Here is a 17,807-nt window from a genome sequence, read left to right as displayed (position 1 = left end):
CAGATTCTCCTCATCCTGCTCTACTTTTTCTTTTTACCATAGCACTTATCACCTTTAAAAATATAATTCACTTTACATAGAATGAAAAAATGGTTCATTATTTATTCCCATAGACGCTACATTCCTTGAAGTCAGAGTTTTCTGTCATTAGTGTATTTCAAGTGCTTAGAACAATGCCTGGTACATGGTGAGTACTCAATAAATATTTGTAGAATGACAGAATCTGACAGCATTAGTGAAGGTCAAGAAACATTTTCTCCATGAAGGTGGCATCAAAATGGAACAGTGCAAAGGCAGTTTGGGGCTTAGAAAACCAATTTATTAGTAATATTGGACAAATGAGATCACATCAAGCTAAAATGCTTCTGCACGGCCAAGGAAATAATCAACAAAGTGAAGAGACAACACACAGAATGGGAGAAAATATTCACAAACAATCTATCTGACAAGGAATTAATAACTAGAATGTATAAAAATCTTCAACAACTCAATAGAAAAAAATAATCCAAATTAAAAGTGGGCAAAGGATCTGAATAGACATTTCTCAAAAGAAGACATACAAATGGTCAACAAGTATATGAAAAAGTGCTCAACATCATTAGTCATTAGAGAAATGCAAATCAAAACTGCATGAGTTATCATCTCACCCCAGGTAAAACGGCTTTTATCAAAAGACAGGTAATAACAAATGCTGACAAGGATGTGGAAAAAGTAGAACCCTCATACACTATTGGTGAGAATGTAAATTAGTGCAATCACTATGAAGAACAGCACGGAGGTTCCTCAGAAAACTAAAAATAGAACTACCATAGGTCTTTCCTAGGAACACTAGACAAATAAATAAATAAAAATGAAAATAGAACTGCCATATAGCCCAGCAATTCCACTGCTTCAGTATATATCCAAAAGAAGGAAATTCAGTGTACCAAAAAGATATCTGCACTCTTGTGTTTATTGCAGAACTATTCACAATTGCCAAGATTGGGAATTAACCTAAGTGTCCATTAATGGATGAATGGATAAAGAAATTGCAGTACATACATACAATGGAATATTAGATAGCTGTAAAGAAATGAAATCCTGCCAATTGCAACAACATGAATGGAACTGGATAACATTATGTTGAGTGAAATAAGCCAAGCACAGAAAGACAAATCTTGCATGCTCTCACTCATATGTTGGAGCTAAATATTAAAAACAATTGATCTCGTGGAGACAGAGAGTAGAATGATGGTTATCAGAGGCTGGGAAGAGTAGCAGGGAGAGGAGCATAAAATGAGGATGGTTAATGGGTGCAAAAATATAGTTAGTTATATAAAATGGACTCAATATTTGATAACACAACAAAGGGAGTATAATCAACAATGAGTGAGGGTATACTTTAAATAACTAAAAGAGTGGAATTGGAATGCTCCTAACACAAAGAAATGATAAATCCCTTGGGTGATGGGCACCCCAATTACCCTGATTTGATTAATTCACACTGTATGCCTGTATCAAAACATCACATGTACCTTGTAAAGATATACAACTAGTATGTACCTATAGTAATTTAAAATTTAAAATTTAAAATTTAAAAATAAACAAAACACACAATTTATCCTGAGAATTGTAAACGACTTTAGGTGCCATCCAGGGCACACTCTTAGGCACTGCAGGAATTGTCAGTTCAGTCCTGGGCTTGATTTCTTCCAGGGCCAGGGAGCTAAATCGTTTGGGAAGAAATACATTCCATCTCCTGAGAGCTCCAGTGGTTAGAAGTTCATCGTGTCAATGATACAAAGCTGCTTCCCTCTATCCCCCACCCGCTGTTGTCCATGAAAGCCCAGGGGACTTGGCCAAAGCTGCTTCCATTTTAGGGCCCTTGACATATTTGTTGACAGTAGCCACCTACCTTCAAAGTCTTTTTTTTTTTTTTTCCTTTGCTGCCTAAACATTTTAGTTGCTTCAGGCTTACTCAAGTATTCTGTGTATGGATGTTCTCGGTGTCCACATATCTACAATGAAGTAAGGACTGGGGTGGTTGTGGACTTTGGGAGGCAGGCCTATTCACAAGGGAAACTGTGGAATAGGAAAATTCTTATCTGTGGCACCCTCTTTTTTCTTTTGCTTATATGTACATTTTTTACCTAAATATTTAGCTTAAGGGGATCTATAATAATGATTCAAGATACTGTCCTTCTTTCAGCTATTTACACTTAGAAATACTTCAAGATATGAAAGACTTTTAATGGCGGGGTTCAGCACAGTCCTCCAGGAGAGGGTTATTTTGCCTCAGGGCCTTCACACTGGCTGTTCCCTCTGCCTGATGTCTGAAATGCTTTCCCCCAGGTATCTACATGGTTTTACCATTATCCTCTTTAAATTTCTACTCAACTGTCATTTTCTAGTGAGGACTTCCCTGGTATCCTTACTTAAAATTGCAAACCCTATCCCCACCCCCAGATTCCCAAATGCCATTTGCTGCTTCATTTTTCTTCATAACATGTATTACCATCTATTATACTAAATATTTACTTCTATGCTTTGTTTATTAGATAAATAGATAGTGTGTTCCATGAGGGAGAAATATTTTTGTGTGTGGTTTCTCCCCAGTGCTCAGAATAATGTCTAACAGTAAATGTTAATAAAATAAGGGAAACCATCTATCTATCTATTATCTATCATCTATCCATCTATTATCTATCTATATGATCTATCACCTACCTATCATCTATCTATCTCTCTGTCATTTATCTACCATCTATCTATCTGCTTGTCTGCCTGTCTGCCTGTCTAATGTCCAGAAGAATATACACCAAGATTTTAGCTGTGATGGTTTTCCTGGATGTGTTTATTTACACTTTTACTTACTCTTACACTTTTCTTCATCTTAACATTTTCTAAAGAAAACAGTCTTCTTTTTGTAACTATAGAAAAATGAAACTTCTAAAAAACACATTGGGAATAAAGCCATTTAGATCATAGTAAAGAGTATGAAGGTCTGGTCTACGTTTAGCTCTTTGAGGTATTTCCATGTTACTTTGCACAGAGGTTGTACTAGCTTGCAGTCCCACCAGCAGTGTACAAGTGCTCCTATCTCTCTGAATCCATGCCAACATTTGTTGTTTTGGGAGGGTGTGGATATAGTCACACCTAATGGGTGCAGTGTGCACCGTCTGGGGAATGGACATGCTTATAGCTCTGACTCGGGCCAGGCAAAGGCAATATATGTAACCTAAACATTTGTACCCCTGTAATATTCTGAAATTAAAAAATATATATTAAAAAAATAAAAAGGGGAAAAAAAAGGGTATGCAGGTATGTGCTATCTTTGATCTTTTCCCCAGTATCAAAAAATATCACATGAACCAACTGAACATGAACTTTGGGAGAATTTGGTTAAGGACAAGTTAAATGGAGTGGAAAAGAGAGACAGGCAAAGCTATAAAGTGGGTTTTTCTTAGTTATTTACAAAATTAGAGCTTGACAGAAGAGGTGTATTTTTTTTTCATATTTTGCCAATGAAGTTTGGATTAGCACTTGCTCATTTGGATCGGCTCTCTATGCTGACTGTGGAGGTAATTGCCTAACCGAGTATAACCAAACACTTTGAAATCCCACCCTCCAGGCATGCAATGTTCAATGCTTTCATCACCTTTTAAGAGAGTCAATCTTAAAATATGCTGTGATCAGTTTGAAGGAAGTGGCAACATTTTAAGTCATTATTACTTATTACCACTGTTTGGGGTCATAACTGGATACCCCAAAATACTGAACATAGGCATGCTGAGTACTTTGAACTAAGGTCTTTCTGACCTTCTCCCCCTCTTTTAAATCCCCTGAATTGATTCATGGAAACTAGAGCTCCCCTCTCCCGAAGCAAGCCATAAAACCTAGAAAGGTCACTCTCCATCTTCTCTCTTCTCTCTTGAAGACCCTCATTCTGAGAAGTCATGCCCCATACCCTGGAGAAAAGAACACCACACAGAGAGGCCAACAATCTGAACAGACAGGCCTTGCTGGTTTCCCCCCTCAGTCTGTTACCATTAGATCATATGCTTTTTGTCCAATCCAGTTTCTACATGCCTGTTCTTTCTTCATCAAACCAAAGCATAAAAAATAGACAGTTTTCCCTGAGTCTTTGGATCTTCATTTCTGAAGACTCTCGTGTCATGTAAAACGTGGATTAAATAAAATTGTTTTGATTTTCTCGTACTAACCTGTCTTTTGTTATAGGAGTGCCAGCTATGACCCTTATGATGGGCGAGGAAAGGCATTGCCCCCACAACACCTCTGTTTCTCAGATGAGCCAGGATGTCACCTGGCAGAGCCAAGAAATAATGGGACAAAGGACTAACATTATTTGATGAGGAAGCCAGGAAAGCCAGGTGAGGAGGGGAGAAAAGCGTGAGAATCCAGATACCCAAACAAAGGAGTGGAGTATGAACTGAACCCGCTTCACATGTGTGCAAAGTTATAATTTTAGCTCTTAGCTAAGTTTTCTTTTCTTTTCTTTTTAAGGCTTTATGCCAGGGCCAAATCTGGCCCAGCATATGTTTTTGTAAATGAGGTTTTATTGGAACACACCAGGCCCCTTCATTTACCTAACATCTGTGACTACTTTCTTGTTCTTTCGGCAGAGTGAAGTTTGTGACCAAGACCATGTGGCCTCAAAGACTGAGCCGTATACTATTTGGCTCTTTATAGAAAACAAGCCCAGAAATGGCTGTGGCTACATTTTGCTGAGATTGGCCTTGAGAACGCAGACACTGCTGAATGTACCCCACACCGCATCTGGTGTTCAGCTTCTTGGCTCTCTTTGATGTGTGTGAAAGGACAGAAGCCAGACCTTCACCAAGGGTCTAATGAAGCAGCAGGAATGTCCCATGGGCAGCAATTTCTCATTGCCTAGGGTCACCTCCAAGTATGGGAATCAGAGACAGGTCGGTGACTAATGGAAAGAGAGAGAGTAAAGAGATAAGGCCAGATGAAACTTTACTCCTCCTAAGAGTTCTCTAGAGTCTTTCTACATTTTAACTTCTGGAGGACAGAATTCTGCCTGCCAGTATTTAGCGAATTGAATTTTGTCCTTAGAGAGGTGCACACTGCTCCCGTTGACTTCTATGGGAGTAATGGGCCATTTGGTCCCACGACATCTGTGCTGGCTTCAGGCTATTTAACAAACTCCTAAACAAATCCCAATAAAGTGCTCTTTAATGGGTACTTAATTCTGATGTGGGGGTGGGTGCTGGGCACACCTAAGTCCTTTCTTTTCTTTCAGGTTTACTAAGTTTCCTTCTTTTTATGGTGTGGTAATTACTGCAGCCAAGAGCCCTGAGTCAAGCAGTATTAAACCCATGCAAAGTCACAAGACGTCTCCTCTTATTGATCCCAGTTGACCTGTTTACTCTCTGGGTTCCAATTTAATGGCTCAATTGATTATTCATTTACATTTTTAATGTCTTTGTGGGCAAAATCATTTTAAGATGAATCGTCTCTGACTTAATGGACGACACACACAATCATTTTGGATTTCTATTTTCAACAAGTACTCACTGAGCTCGGGTGAATTTAACAGGGATGACAAGGACATTTGAGCTTCTGGTAGAAGATGATAGTTTGATTTGTCTGCTTTGTAAATGGCCATCACAGACGTGTGGCTCACCTGATGTCAGAGGGTGGTTAGGATATCAACTTTTCTGTTACCTACTTACTAATTATATTTTGTCTAAACACAATTTGAAATCCGTAAGGCCCACATCTTTAGTTGAACCATTTCTTAAATTAAATCCAGAAGTTTCAATATTATTCATTGATTTGTTTTTCTTTTAGATGGTCCTGCTTTGCTGGTGACGGTAGAAACAGTGAGAGAGTATACTAGGGAGGACAATAATGAGAAATAGTGTGCTTTTAGTAGTTCACAAAAATTTCTATTTTACGATGATAGGCAACATGCAAGATCTAACTACACTTATATTTACAATACAATATTCTACCTCAAGGCTCCTTAAACATGCTTGTGGAGTTTGTTTGATAATGTTTTGTTCCTTCACAGCAAGCAGGTGAAGCTCTAAAAATATGACTGCCTATGGCTTATCCTTCTTAGTAAGACTTTTTTGAATATATTTATAAATTATATACTCAATCACCTACCACCTTCACTTCTTTCTAAAATGAGATGAGACATAAGAAAATATGTAAATGCATATTTCCAACCATACTAGTCACTTTTATCTGACAGTATAAAATGGAACCATAGGAGGTGCAGTATTAATCCTCCGGGGAATAGAAAGTGCTGGTGCTTGGTGAAAGGGACAGTGAAAAATGAAATAGTATGACAAAGTTTGAAAGTGCCTCACTCTACTAATTTTTACTGGTCATTTTATTAGTCCTATTACCAAATGTGTAATCAAAGAAAGAAGCTAATTTCAATTCTGGGAGAAAAAATTTCAGACTGTCAATAGTGTTATTTCTTCCACATGGAATTACTAAGTAATTACTCGGATAGCAGATTATAAACATAATGAGACAATATTTCAGTGCTTAGAAGTTCCCAGTGTCACAGACACGTGAACAGATAGGAGAAATAGAAAGTGTGGTGGAATGCTTCTGCTTCCAAAGTGCTAGTGAATCCTCTGCCTGTTTCAGGGAGCTTAAAGGAGGAGGCCACGTTTGAGTGTGGCCGTGAAGAATGGGGCAGTCCACCGTCAGGATTGTGCAGAGGATCATCCAAAGTGACAGGCCAGCCTCAAAAAAGAGGAGTCAGGAAGAATTTGGGGGGATTTAAGAAACGACGGACTCTTCATCACAGCTCGTATGAGAGTGTAGGCAGTGGAGGGGTGCTAATAAAGTTAATAAAGATGAAGATGGATGGATGGTGAAGAGCTTTGAGTTAGAAGGATTTGAATTTTATTTTGTGAACAATGGAGAGTCACTGGCTGACTTGAAATTAAATAAAAGGGGCCTGAACTCTAACAAATCCTGAAATGTAAGTAGAAGGCAGAGGGAAAGGTGCCAGTTAAAGGAACTTCAAATGGGGGAGGCCCAGACAAAGTGCCAGGCACAAGGCAGCCACATTTCTACCCTGCACCCTGAACCAGACAGGTGGAGCAAGGCAAGCTTTGTTAAAAACTCATCGCCAGGGGTTCATAGCCCCTTTCCCATGAAATGGTCCAACTATTGAGGTTGTACTTTATGGGTACAACCCCTGCCTGAATTCCTCTTTGTTAATCCACTTTAGGAATTTTCTAGACATTTACTTAGCTACTTATCAAGTTAGAATTGTATTCCATGGTCATTTTCAATTGTGGGCACATTCTTAATAGAGTTGGAAAAAATGAAGTTACATCTTTGATATTCTGATTGGATTACAACATATATCCATAAAGTAGTCTCTCTTTTAACAAATCCCCCTAAGTTGGACAATAAAAGAATCATTAAAAAGGATCAACAACTCAAAATAAATGTGAATTAGATACACATGGCATTCCTAAATTACTTTAGACTACTCAACTTTATATGAGAGAGCATTTTCATACACTGCATGTAATGAGTTTAATGCCCGTTGAACACTCGGATTCGCTTTGTTCAGAGCAGACGTGACCAGGTGAGGTCTTGCTGAGTCCCATACCTGTGCTGTCTTCATACACCACGGTCACTGTCTTCCAGTTGTAATAGAGGACCAGGTCCAGGATTGCCCTGCTGATAGCTGTGTAATCTGGGTAAAGGTTGATGTAAAATAAGTCTTTGTTGTCCACCGAGGGGTGCTTCCAGCGGGTCTGTATGTGCGGAACTTCTAGAGCGTTGCAGATGGACTGCACAGCACTGACAGAGGAGCTGTGGGAAGGGCCGAAAAGAGCAGCCACACCTAGAGCCAGCTGGTCACACGCTGATGTCCAGAGCAAGGAGGGGATGGAGAGAGAAGGCAGGGCAAGGGGGAGAGAAAGAGAGAGTTCTATGAATTTAATTTTTTCTTTCTTGATTCATCTCTTTGATTAACCATTGGAAAATCCCCTACACTCCCCATCTGTACCTGGAGGAAAGATGCTTGGTCCCACTTCCAATGTTCTTGAGATACTAAGGTACTGATAGATGGAAATGTAGATCTGATTAGCAATACATCACAGGGCCAACTCGTGCAAATAAAAACGAGTTGCTGGTCTCACTTTGTTACCTTTAATCAGATGGAGTCTAAATGCCTTGCTCAGTATGGTATCACCTGGGAGCACAACTAGCTAACCAACAGGCCATTTGTCAAATGAAACGTCATATTATTTAAGTTCTGTCACATGACAAGGTGGCAATGAAGATATTAATGTGGTTACAGAATTCAGAAGAAAGATCCTCTGGGTGACTGCAAAGTACTTTAGCTCCTGTCTTTCCAAAACTCAAAGAGGAGTCAGGTTTTTGAAATACCTGAATGTTCGTAAGCAGTGCTGATACATAATTAATTATGGAATAATGGACTGGCATAGCTTAAAGGGATCTTAGAAGACGTTTGGTCCAACCCATCATTTCATAGACAGGAAAGCAAGTCAGAGCCACTTTGCAGTGGCAGAGATCAGTCAGAGCTCAGGGGCCCCTGCTCTAGGTCAAGCCTCTTTCTACCCCAGTATTAGCCAACTCGTAGCCTAATGAAAGCAAGTCAATATATACTTAAAAATTTATTTATAACATAAATTTATTTTTCTCATTTTAGGAGCATATATACACTCATTGAGAGAACTTAGAATACTCAAAATATAAGGAAGAAGAAAAGGCCCTATCATTAGTCCCATTGTCTTGGGATAATATCTATTAATACTTTGAAAAATTAGAATCAGTATATAAAAACATTTTGATACATTGTTTTCTTCATTTAACATTATAGTATGCCTTTCCCCCAAGTCATTACTAATTCTTTGAAAGTATATTTTTAGTGTCTGTAGAAGAGACCATTCCATGGGTTTCTCATCATTTGTTTCACCATTCCTATAATATTAAACATGTAAACTGCTCCTAATTTGGGACTACTGCAAGTAATCTTATAGTACTTATCTTAGTTCTTATATTTTTCTCTGCATCTTAGGTTAACTTCTTAGAGTAGATTTCCAGAGGTTGATTTAGCAGCTATAATTAAAGGGTATTGCTATTTTTAAGTTATTTGATACATAATTAACCAAATTCTCTTCCAGAAAGGTTGGGGCAGTTCCTTCACATAAAATAGTGCCTATTAATCTTATGCTGGTAGACATTAAGTATTAACATAAGTTTAAACACATTTTCACATTTATATTTTATTTCTGTTTTAAAGGAATTTAGAACTTCCAAGAGAAAATAATTGAATATCAGAATTAAACAATAGCTAAATATATACATGAAATTGTGATTTTTATAATAATGTCATTCTACAAATAAAATAACTAGAAAAACTATATGGCTCTGTAAAAGTGTCTGACTTGATTCAGAAAGAATAGCTGACAAAATTTCCATAGACATGTTGTAGATATCTAAGGGATAGCAACTGTTCATAGTCATTTACAAGGAAAACTTTCTGATACTGTTCTCCTTAGTACTGAATGACTACATCAACTATGAAGATGTATTGTTTTCTGCATTAGGTGCTGCAAGTGCAAATTGTCATTGCCTTCTGCACCTTTATTCTGGATATGTTTTCGTTATTTAGCCAGATAAATAAGAACGTGAGAGTAGGTGAATTGTTCTTTCATCCGCCATGAGCAATGGATTGAGATTCTTGCTAATATTTAGCTCTGGGATGCAAATACTACTTTACAGAAAATCGATCCTTTTGATATTTGTTTGCCAGCAAATTACCAGTTTTAAGTAGCTTTGGGGGTGTTTAATTTACAAGTATGGCAGGTACGTCAGATCACAAGAAAGCTTTCAATTTTTATGTGGGTTGGAGTTTCATAGCTAAATGTGGTTGGTTTTCTACAGTATTTACTCAACAATGTGTTTGTGTCTTTGTGTGTGTGTGAGAGAGAGAGACAGAGAGAGAGAGAGAGAAAGAGAGAGATTTATTTCTACATTATAGGAATAATTTATGTGAAAATACCTCATAACTTTAAAATGTTGTATAAATAAAAGATTTTATTATTTGTTCACAGACAACTTTGACCTATATAGTATCTCTAACTCTAGCCATCTTGAAAAAGAAAATAATCTTATACTAAGGTCTTGCCATATATATATTATTTTAAAAGATTATTACATTATTTTTTTTATCTGTGCTCCTAAGGAAAGAAGTTTTATATGCTGTTTGTAAAGAACACTAGAATTCTCGCAGACAAGTGTATTAGGCAGACACATCCTATGATCTAATTAGGTTAATTTTATGTGGAAGCAACCAGTATTTAGTTACATGGAAATAAGCATGAACATGGTGTTCATTGCATTCCATTTATTTGTGTGTTTTTATTAATAATAAGGAATTCCTCCATGAGGAAAAGAATCCCTCCTATTCTGGGATTATGAGTAGCCTTTGTTTCCGCACAAACACTTTTACCTAGTGACTAGACAGCTCCTCCTTAGGGGCCAACCATCATGTATATGGAATGTGATCTTATCTCAAAGAGTCATTCTAAAAGTGTCTGGGGATGTCCAAACAGGCCCCATGATTCCAAATGAATCTTTCTGTAAGAGAAAACTTGCACCCTCCTTATAAATTAGATTGCTTTTTAGGCATTTGTCCTCTAATTAGAAGAAAAAGAGAATCAAATGCAGACGTTGTTCTCACAGGTTTAATCCTCATATTTCTATGATTTTGTGGAAAGGGTTTAAAAAAAAAAAAAAAAAAAAGTCGAGAAGATGCTAGGTAAACCCAGTAGTTTACAACCTGTTAAAATTCAGGGTGTGAGTTATGTGTGTCCTGGGCTTTTCCACATGCTCGCTGGATGTGACCTTCCACAGTGTTTTATTTGACTGCACTGCACAATTTCATGGTGGTATCTCAGCTTCAGGAAGGAAAAACAGATCAAGCCTGACATTTTCCATTCGCAGCTGAACCGGTTAATCATAGAGTGGAGGGCATTGAAGGGTAAGCTAATCAGAAAGGCCCAGAAAACAGTGCTCGGCGGCATCTATTAGGTTAGTTCAGATTGCATTGATCGGTGACATCAAAGACCGAGATTTCCTACGACCCGTTTGCACAAAGGTGTCCACTTTGAAAAAGGGCAGGTAGTGGAAAGAAGGTGACTCATAGAGCAGAAATATCACACAGAAGAGCTCTTAAAAGTGGGAAAATACTTACCTCTCCGTGAGGCTTCAAAACTATCAAAAAGGTTAATTCTCTGGATGTCGTAGGTTAATGTGATGTTAGGCATCAGGGTTCGGTTTCTGTTAATGCTGGTGACTGCAAACTTGAAAGCTAATTCTTCAACATTAACAGGTTCATTTTCCACAGTTTCAAAAATCCCTCCTGCAGAAGCAAAAGAGATGTATGAGAAGCATTAGTCACATGATTCACACATAATTTTAAAAAAAGAGGAATGTAAACTATACAAACAAAAGATCCAAAATGACAAGTGGAGTGATATTTGGAACAAATCCCAAACCAGTGCTAAAAGTTAAGTTTATCAGCATGTGTCACATGCAAATAAAGAGGTCTAACTGCATATGTATGCTTAAGATTTTAAATCCAATGTTGTACTGTATAATATCTCTCTGATGGCAAAGGTATTATACCAAATCCTTAGTAGCATGAAAGTATAACCAATAATATGGTAAAGAGCGATTTTCTGTGGGCTGGACAAGAATCTTACTGTGCTTGACCTAAACATAATTTAAGTTATATCCTGGTAGGACCATCCTTCTTCAGAACGAAGATCTTTCTGTTCAGAAGCAGACATTCTGAACTCTAAAGGGATCATGCAGAGAGTAGAGTATGGTCAAAACGGGACATACGTACTCATAGATTTTTTTAGAGTAAAAACATCTTTTTTTTATGCTTTATGTGGCTCAGAATTCTAGGGTCATATTCTAATACTTTCTAAAGTGCACGGGAAGATTCAAAGAACTCTTTTCTTTCTATTCTATTCTTTCTTTCTTTTTTCTTTTAAGAAACTGTTTGGGCCTACCCAAAGCAAACTTGCATCCTATTTTTGGAGAAAAAAATGTTCCTCCACTGAGCAAGTATACAGGACTGAGGCTCAGATATCTTAAACATGAGGATTTCACTACAAGCAACAGTACAAAATATTAGTGCTTACGGCCTCATCAGAGAATTCAGCTCTGATTTTGCTTGAGACATTGATCTTTGATAGAGGCAATGTAAGTATTGTTAACTATACATTCTTAATGTTTTTGGGGAGACGTCCTGGAATTATCAGTAGACGTTGGGGATATAGTAGAAGCTCTCTCAACTGGTCTCCTCTTAATTTAGTCCTTAATTGACCAATATTCCTCATTTCCCTTGAAAATACGTATTAACTGATGCCTATGGAATGCAGAATGCTTGTAACTTGCAAGCTGCTATTTATCTACTCGCACCTGTGAGCGATTCCTTACCAAAAGTCAGTTGTAGGGTTTTTCTTTTCTCCCAAACTTATCTATGCTAGATTGATTTGAAAGTGCTTTAAGTTCTCTCTCCACTCAGGAAAAAAAAAAAAAAAAGAAAAGAGGAATATAAAAGGAAAAATGAAAATCAAAGGAAGCATCATGGGTATCATTTACATACATTCTTTGTTAGAAAGGGACAGACTTTAATTCACAGAAATTACCTTGATCCTACTTTGAAAGAATAATAATCAAATGCATATCTATAATTTTCCTGCTAAACTGACTTTCTCTATTAAATAACCAACTCCAGTGTCAGATTGTGAAAGCTAAGAAAGGTTATACAGAACTATTTTGGTTCCTTTTGCAAATATTTCTGGCTGTTCTAAACTGATGATCTGAGGTATTCACGTATAGATCATTTCCCAGTGTTCTGAGAAAACATAGTTGAAAACTATATGACAATGTTGTGTGCTCATGTTAACCCTGGCCTAAGGATCAATATTGTATATTTATTCTGAAATAAATGCTAGGAAAACTGTTGTTCTTCAAGTGAATTTATATTTTTCTTTTGGGGTAGATTTTTAATTTCTTTCAGAATTGTTAGTGGATACTCAACAGTGAGGAGGTAAGCTCACATAATAGACATCTGGTCATGAGCAAACAGATACAGGGTAGGCTTACTGCCTCGGTCCAGGTGATCCACACAGAAGGCTGTTAAATGTTAGGGCTTCCACTGTAATTATTAGTAATTATTTGTTGCCTTGTCTATCTCCCCATCCACACAGGGAGAGCCCTCATGTAGAGAGACAATGTCTTGCTCAGAGCCACCATTTTTATGGAGACCAAGGCATCTTAAGACCTGCAGGCTGCAACTATTTAGGGAAAAAGTCAATCATTGTCTTGGATATGAGCATCGTTAATCTGTATAGTGTAGGCGGTTGGAGGGAACAGACATCTATCTAAATAAGAAGCAGAAGTTCTGAATTTTGAACCTTGTTTAACCTACTTCCTCTTTGAGAAGGATTTTTAGGCATAAGAAAGAAAGTTATTATGAAATAGCTCTTTTACATATATTTACACCTTATAATGTTCAAAGTAGGAGGCATTTTGCCTGTTTTTATAACTGAAAAAGTGGACAGGGAGATTACACATTTTACCCAGCTTATTCAAAGACACAAAGCCTTGTCTGTGGCAAACTCAGATGTCGGATTTTCCAAACAATACATAGGTTTTCACTTTGTTATTTATATTGTTCTTCATCTCTAAATGTGGGCTAATAATGCTTCCTTGCTCACCTTGGAGGATTGCTCTGTAAAGCCTATAATGCAAAGTGCCTTGGAAACTCAATCATCCCCCAGAAATAACTTAGTATTATTACACATGCAGAGTGGACCTAAAAAGAGGAGTGGGCACCAACTGTAGAATTGCCTGCTGTCCTCAAAATTGTTCCTTGGGTATAAAGCTGTCTCTTACATGATGCTGAATGTACCTGGGTTTAAGAGAATTATAAGTGTTTTTATCATGTGCTTAGGTAGTGTGTAGGTGAACTCTATGTTGTCATTTTGGGAGCAATTTTCTTTCATTCCTTCATCACACAGACATTACAAACGGCGTCATTATCTCCACACCCCTCCACACTCTCCTTCTCTCTTAGAGAAAGTTGCCGATAAGTATCAAAAACCTATAGAGATGTGAGGTGTATACAAAGCTGGAGAAGTACCACGACAGTGAGACCTAATAGAAACAGGAGTCATTTATGGATAGGAGCCAGACCAATACTTTACATGTCGGCCAGCTGTTTAAGGATTGGCCACTTCCTCCCTCCTCATCCTCCCTGTAGCTTCAGATTTGACAGAACTGACATGTGGAGTCTTTGATAAGAGGAGAAAAGAGACACGTACCTAGGGACACGTGCACGCTTCATTCATTCATTCATTCCTCTGTATCTTTCTTTCTCTTTTCCCTCTCCTTTTATTTTCTCTTTCTTTTTCCTTTTTTGAGATTTGTGAGTATGGATTGTTAATGAGACATTTTAAACCTTTGGGTGTCTCCATGTAATGAACTTCTGACTTCTGGCTTCAGCCATTTGGATGCCAGGGACCCACTGGTTCAAGAGGAGGGATCCCTACCTTGCTCATCCCTCTGTCCTTCTTCCTGCTCTGTTCTTGCACATCCTCGCCCACCCCCTTTCCCTCCTTCCCCTGAGGTCAGTGCACCTCTCTGTCTTTCTTCCCCCCAACCCCCGTCTCCCCTCCCATTTGAGCTGAGCTGAGCATGACTTCTACTCCTAAAAATGCAGTGGGCCACGGAAGGATTAGGAAATAATCCTAAAACTAAAAAAAAACTAGCTTAGGCTGAAAGAACAGAGGAAAAGCTGCTCCCTTCCTTTATTTTTTTCTAAATTTCCCAAGCCAGGGTAGTGGGTGAGGGAAGAAGTCAAGACTTTGAGAGTTCAGGATGAAGAACCAGCTTTTTCTTTCTACTGTAACTCTTGAGAAGGAGAACATGATGGATGCAACACAGGAGGGTGAGAAACCTCAAAATCTGCAGGCCTTGGGTTTCCATGTTCTCTTCGTCACTTACAGTCACACCTTGTGCACCTGAAGCATAAGTATTGTTAAACTATGTTTTATCTTTTCTACGTTGTGGATCAGGTTGAATGAGTATAAATCACACACCAGTCCTTTTAGACTGGCAATGGTTGGGCTATACCTCTGCCTGGTCACCATTAGGGAGCTCGACAAAGGTCAAAGAGCATCCTTAATATACACCTCCGCAGCCTCTTCCCCACCTCACCCACCATTGTCCAAGCAAATGGTCAGAAAGTGGAAGAAATTGTCGTGTTTTTTTTTTTTTTTTTTGAATCGCACTCTGACTTCCTATGTGAATATTTGTGCCATCTAAAATGATAAAAATAAAATCATATTTCTTGTAAACACAAAAATAAATATGAGTTCTGAAAAATGCTTTTTTCCTTAATAAAGGTGCACACTTAGGCCATTTAGACTTTACTTACGAGGGCCTGTGGGTTTCTTGTCTCGATTTTTCCCACTGTACTTTGCTGAGAAGGGCAGATGGTATAAATAAGGCTAATGCTAAAAGGATCTGTCCTTTATGCTCCGTGTTCCTTCACCTGAGAAACGGAGCCACACAGTCACTAAACAAAGGGTACGACACAGTAAGATGTGTGCCTATACTCTGGGGTAGTTAAACTCAAAAGTAACTTTGTTTTGTGAGTCATTGTTATGGGCTGAGTTGTGCACCCCCTCAAACTTAAATGTTGTAGGCTCAGTCCCTGGTTCTGCGGAATGTGACTGTATTTGTAAATAAGGCTTTTAAAGCAGTATTAGTTTAAAATGAGGCTGCTATAGTGGGCCCCAATCCAATCTGACCTGTGTCCTTATAAGAATAGGGCATTTGGACACAGAGGTACATGAGGGGTGTGCACCCACAGAGGAAAGACCACGTGAGGCCATGGAGAGAGGCCTCAGGAGAAACCAAACCTGCTGGCACCTTGATTTTGGACTTCCAGCTTCTAGAAGAGTGAGGAAATAAATCTATGTTGTTTAAACCACCTAGTCTGTGGTATTTTATTATGGCAGCCCTAGCAGACTAATACATTCATCTTTTTATTTTTTCTTTTTTACCCCAATAGCTTTGAAATTGTAAATGGACACTTTTAATGGAAATAACATCTATGCAAGTAACGTTATCTTCTAACAAGATTCTGAATTGATGGCACAATAGTTTTAGATAAGCAGAGAGGAACTCACTCTAAGTCTCAGTTTAGTTGGCAGAGTTACATTACCAGTGCAGTGTTTCTTTCTCTGGGTTGGGTCCTGCACCAGTGAGGCTAAGCTCGGACACAGGTAGTTGGCACATGGACACAGATGGAAGCCATGGCTGGCAACATCCTGTACATGTAGCAGGTTGTAGCATCTCAAGGGGAGATGGTGGGTGGTATGAGGATTGGTCATGTAAGGGCTTTTGGAGTGCATTGCATATTTCTATCTAGACTTACAGGGGAATCATTTGTAATCACAAATCTTGCAACTGTTGGGTCAACAACATAATCATTGTAGGCAAGAGGTAGCACTTAGAGAATGCTAACCCTAAATTCTGTGCTCTTTGTGAATATACCTAAGATAAACCCAAAGCAATGCTTTAAAAACTTTTCCTAAACCCCACACCACATGTACATCATTATAATCCATAATGTTCAGGAATGGGGCTGAGCAATCTGTATGTGAAAAGGACTCAGACCCTAGGTCCCACTGATTTATTTATTTATGATTTTAGATTCCAAGGATATTTAATCTCCTGCTTCCTGACCTGTTTTCTAATCACTGTTTCCATGGAAGAAGGAGTTGTCTCTAAGTCGGTGTTCCATGGTGGAAATTGAGGGCCAGGTTATGGGCATTCACCTCACAGAGAAGCAATTCTGTTGCCTACTGGTTCCCTCTCAGCTCTGTCTAGATGGGGCCTGTGCTGGGTGATGAGTGGAAGTATGATAATTGCCCTCTTCCTTCCAAAAGGAAGTTAAGAAAAGCAATGTTCCATTGTGCCAGGGAATCCATCTCATTTAATGATGAAAACACACACATACAAACAAAGGAAAATAATGACATTTAATCTTCATCCTGGTAAAGGAATATATTGTTCTGACTTGACTTACCTTGTAATAATGAATATATTCCAACAATAAGCATTTCAGAAATGCAATAGAATTATACCCCACCTATATTTCGTTTGGGTTTTTTTCCAACTTCAACTCATGGTTACATATGTCATGTTCATGATTCCATGGAAGAACTCATGCATTCATTCAATGGTTCATTCACTCACGTGTTCACTTATTTATAAAATGCCCAGCCTGCTGTGAGTCAGGTACTGTACAAGGCACTGGGGATGCACCAGTGAACAGAAGAGACAAAAATCTGAAGTTTGGAGCTTTTATTCTAGAAAGGGAACTGATCATGAACAGGAAGAAGGGCATTGACATGTCAGGGCAAGAGGCTGGGGAGGTCGTCCCTGGGAGGACAACATTTGAGTAAAAACCTGAAGGAAGAGAGGAAACTGCTCTGAAGATATTTGGAGAAGAGTGTTGCAGCCAGAGGAAACAAAATATCTAGGGTTGGAGCTGCCTAGTGTTATTCTTGAGAAACAATGAGGCTGAGGTTGGGTGAGCCAGGCTGGGCCTGACAGAAGATGAGCTCAGAGAAGTGATGGGGATGGACTGGAGCTGATTGTAGAGGACCTCTAGGGCCACATTAGGACCATGGGTTTTATTCTGGGTGAGACTGGAAGCCACTGCCGGGCTTTGAGCAGAG

At 38.6% G+C, this 17,807-nt stretch overlaps 1 protein-coding gene across 10 annotated transcripts in view; it reads right to left on the bottom strand.

Moving 5' to 3' along the window:
• Positions 1–17,807, bottom strand: part of GRIK1 (glutamate ionotropic receptor kainate type subunit 1) — a 376,197-nt gene that overhangs the window by 138,845 nt on the left and 219,545 nt on the right. For 6 of the 10 annotated variants that reach the window (XM_069472388.1, XM_069472390.1, XM_069472389.1 and 3 more), the window contains exons 2-3: positions 11,231–11,398; positions 7,613–7,870 (exon numbers count right to left, since the gene is read on the bottom strand). The exons of 1 other annotated variant lie outside the window; for it this stretch is intronic. In XM_069472388.1, coding sequence (XP_069328489.1) covers positions 7,613–7,870; positions 11,231–11,398 — 426 coding nt within the window. The remainder of the gene's footprint in view (positions 1–7,612; positions 7,871–11,230; positions 11,399–17,807) is intronic. 3 more of the 10 variants (XM_069472396.1, XM_069472395.1, XM_069472394.1) reach the window with 1 other exon arrangement.

The sequence above is a fragment of the Eulemur rufifrons genome, chromosome 7 (assembly GCF_041146395.1).
Source record: "Eulemur rufifrons isolate Redbay chromosome 7, OSU_ERuf_1, whole genome shotgun sequence".
In the NCBI taxonomy this organism is placed as follows: Eukaryota; Metazoa; Chordata; class Mammalia; order Primates; family Lemuridae; genus Eulemur; species Eulemur rufifrons.
The sequence above is the reverse complement of the archived record's forward strand: the minus strand, read 5'-3'. Positions and strand labels throughout refer to the sequence as shown.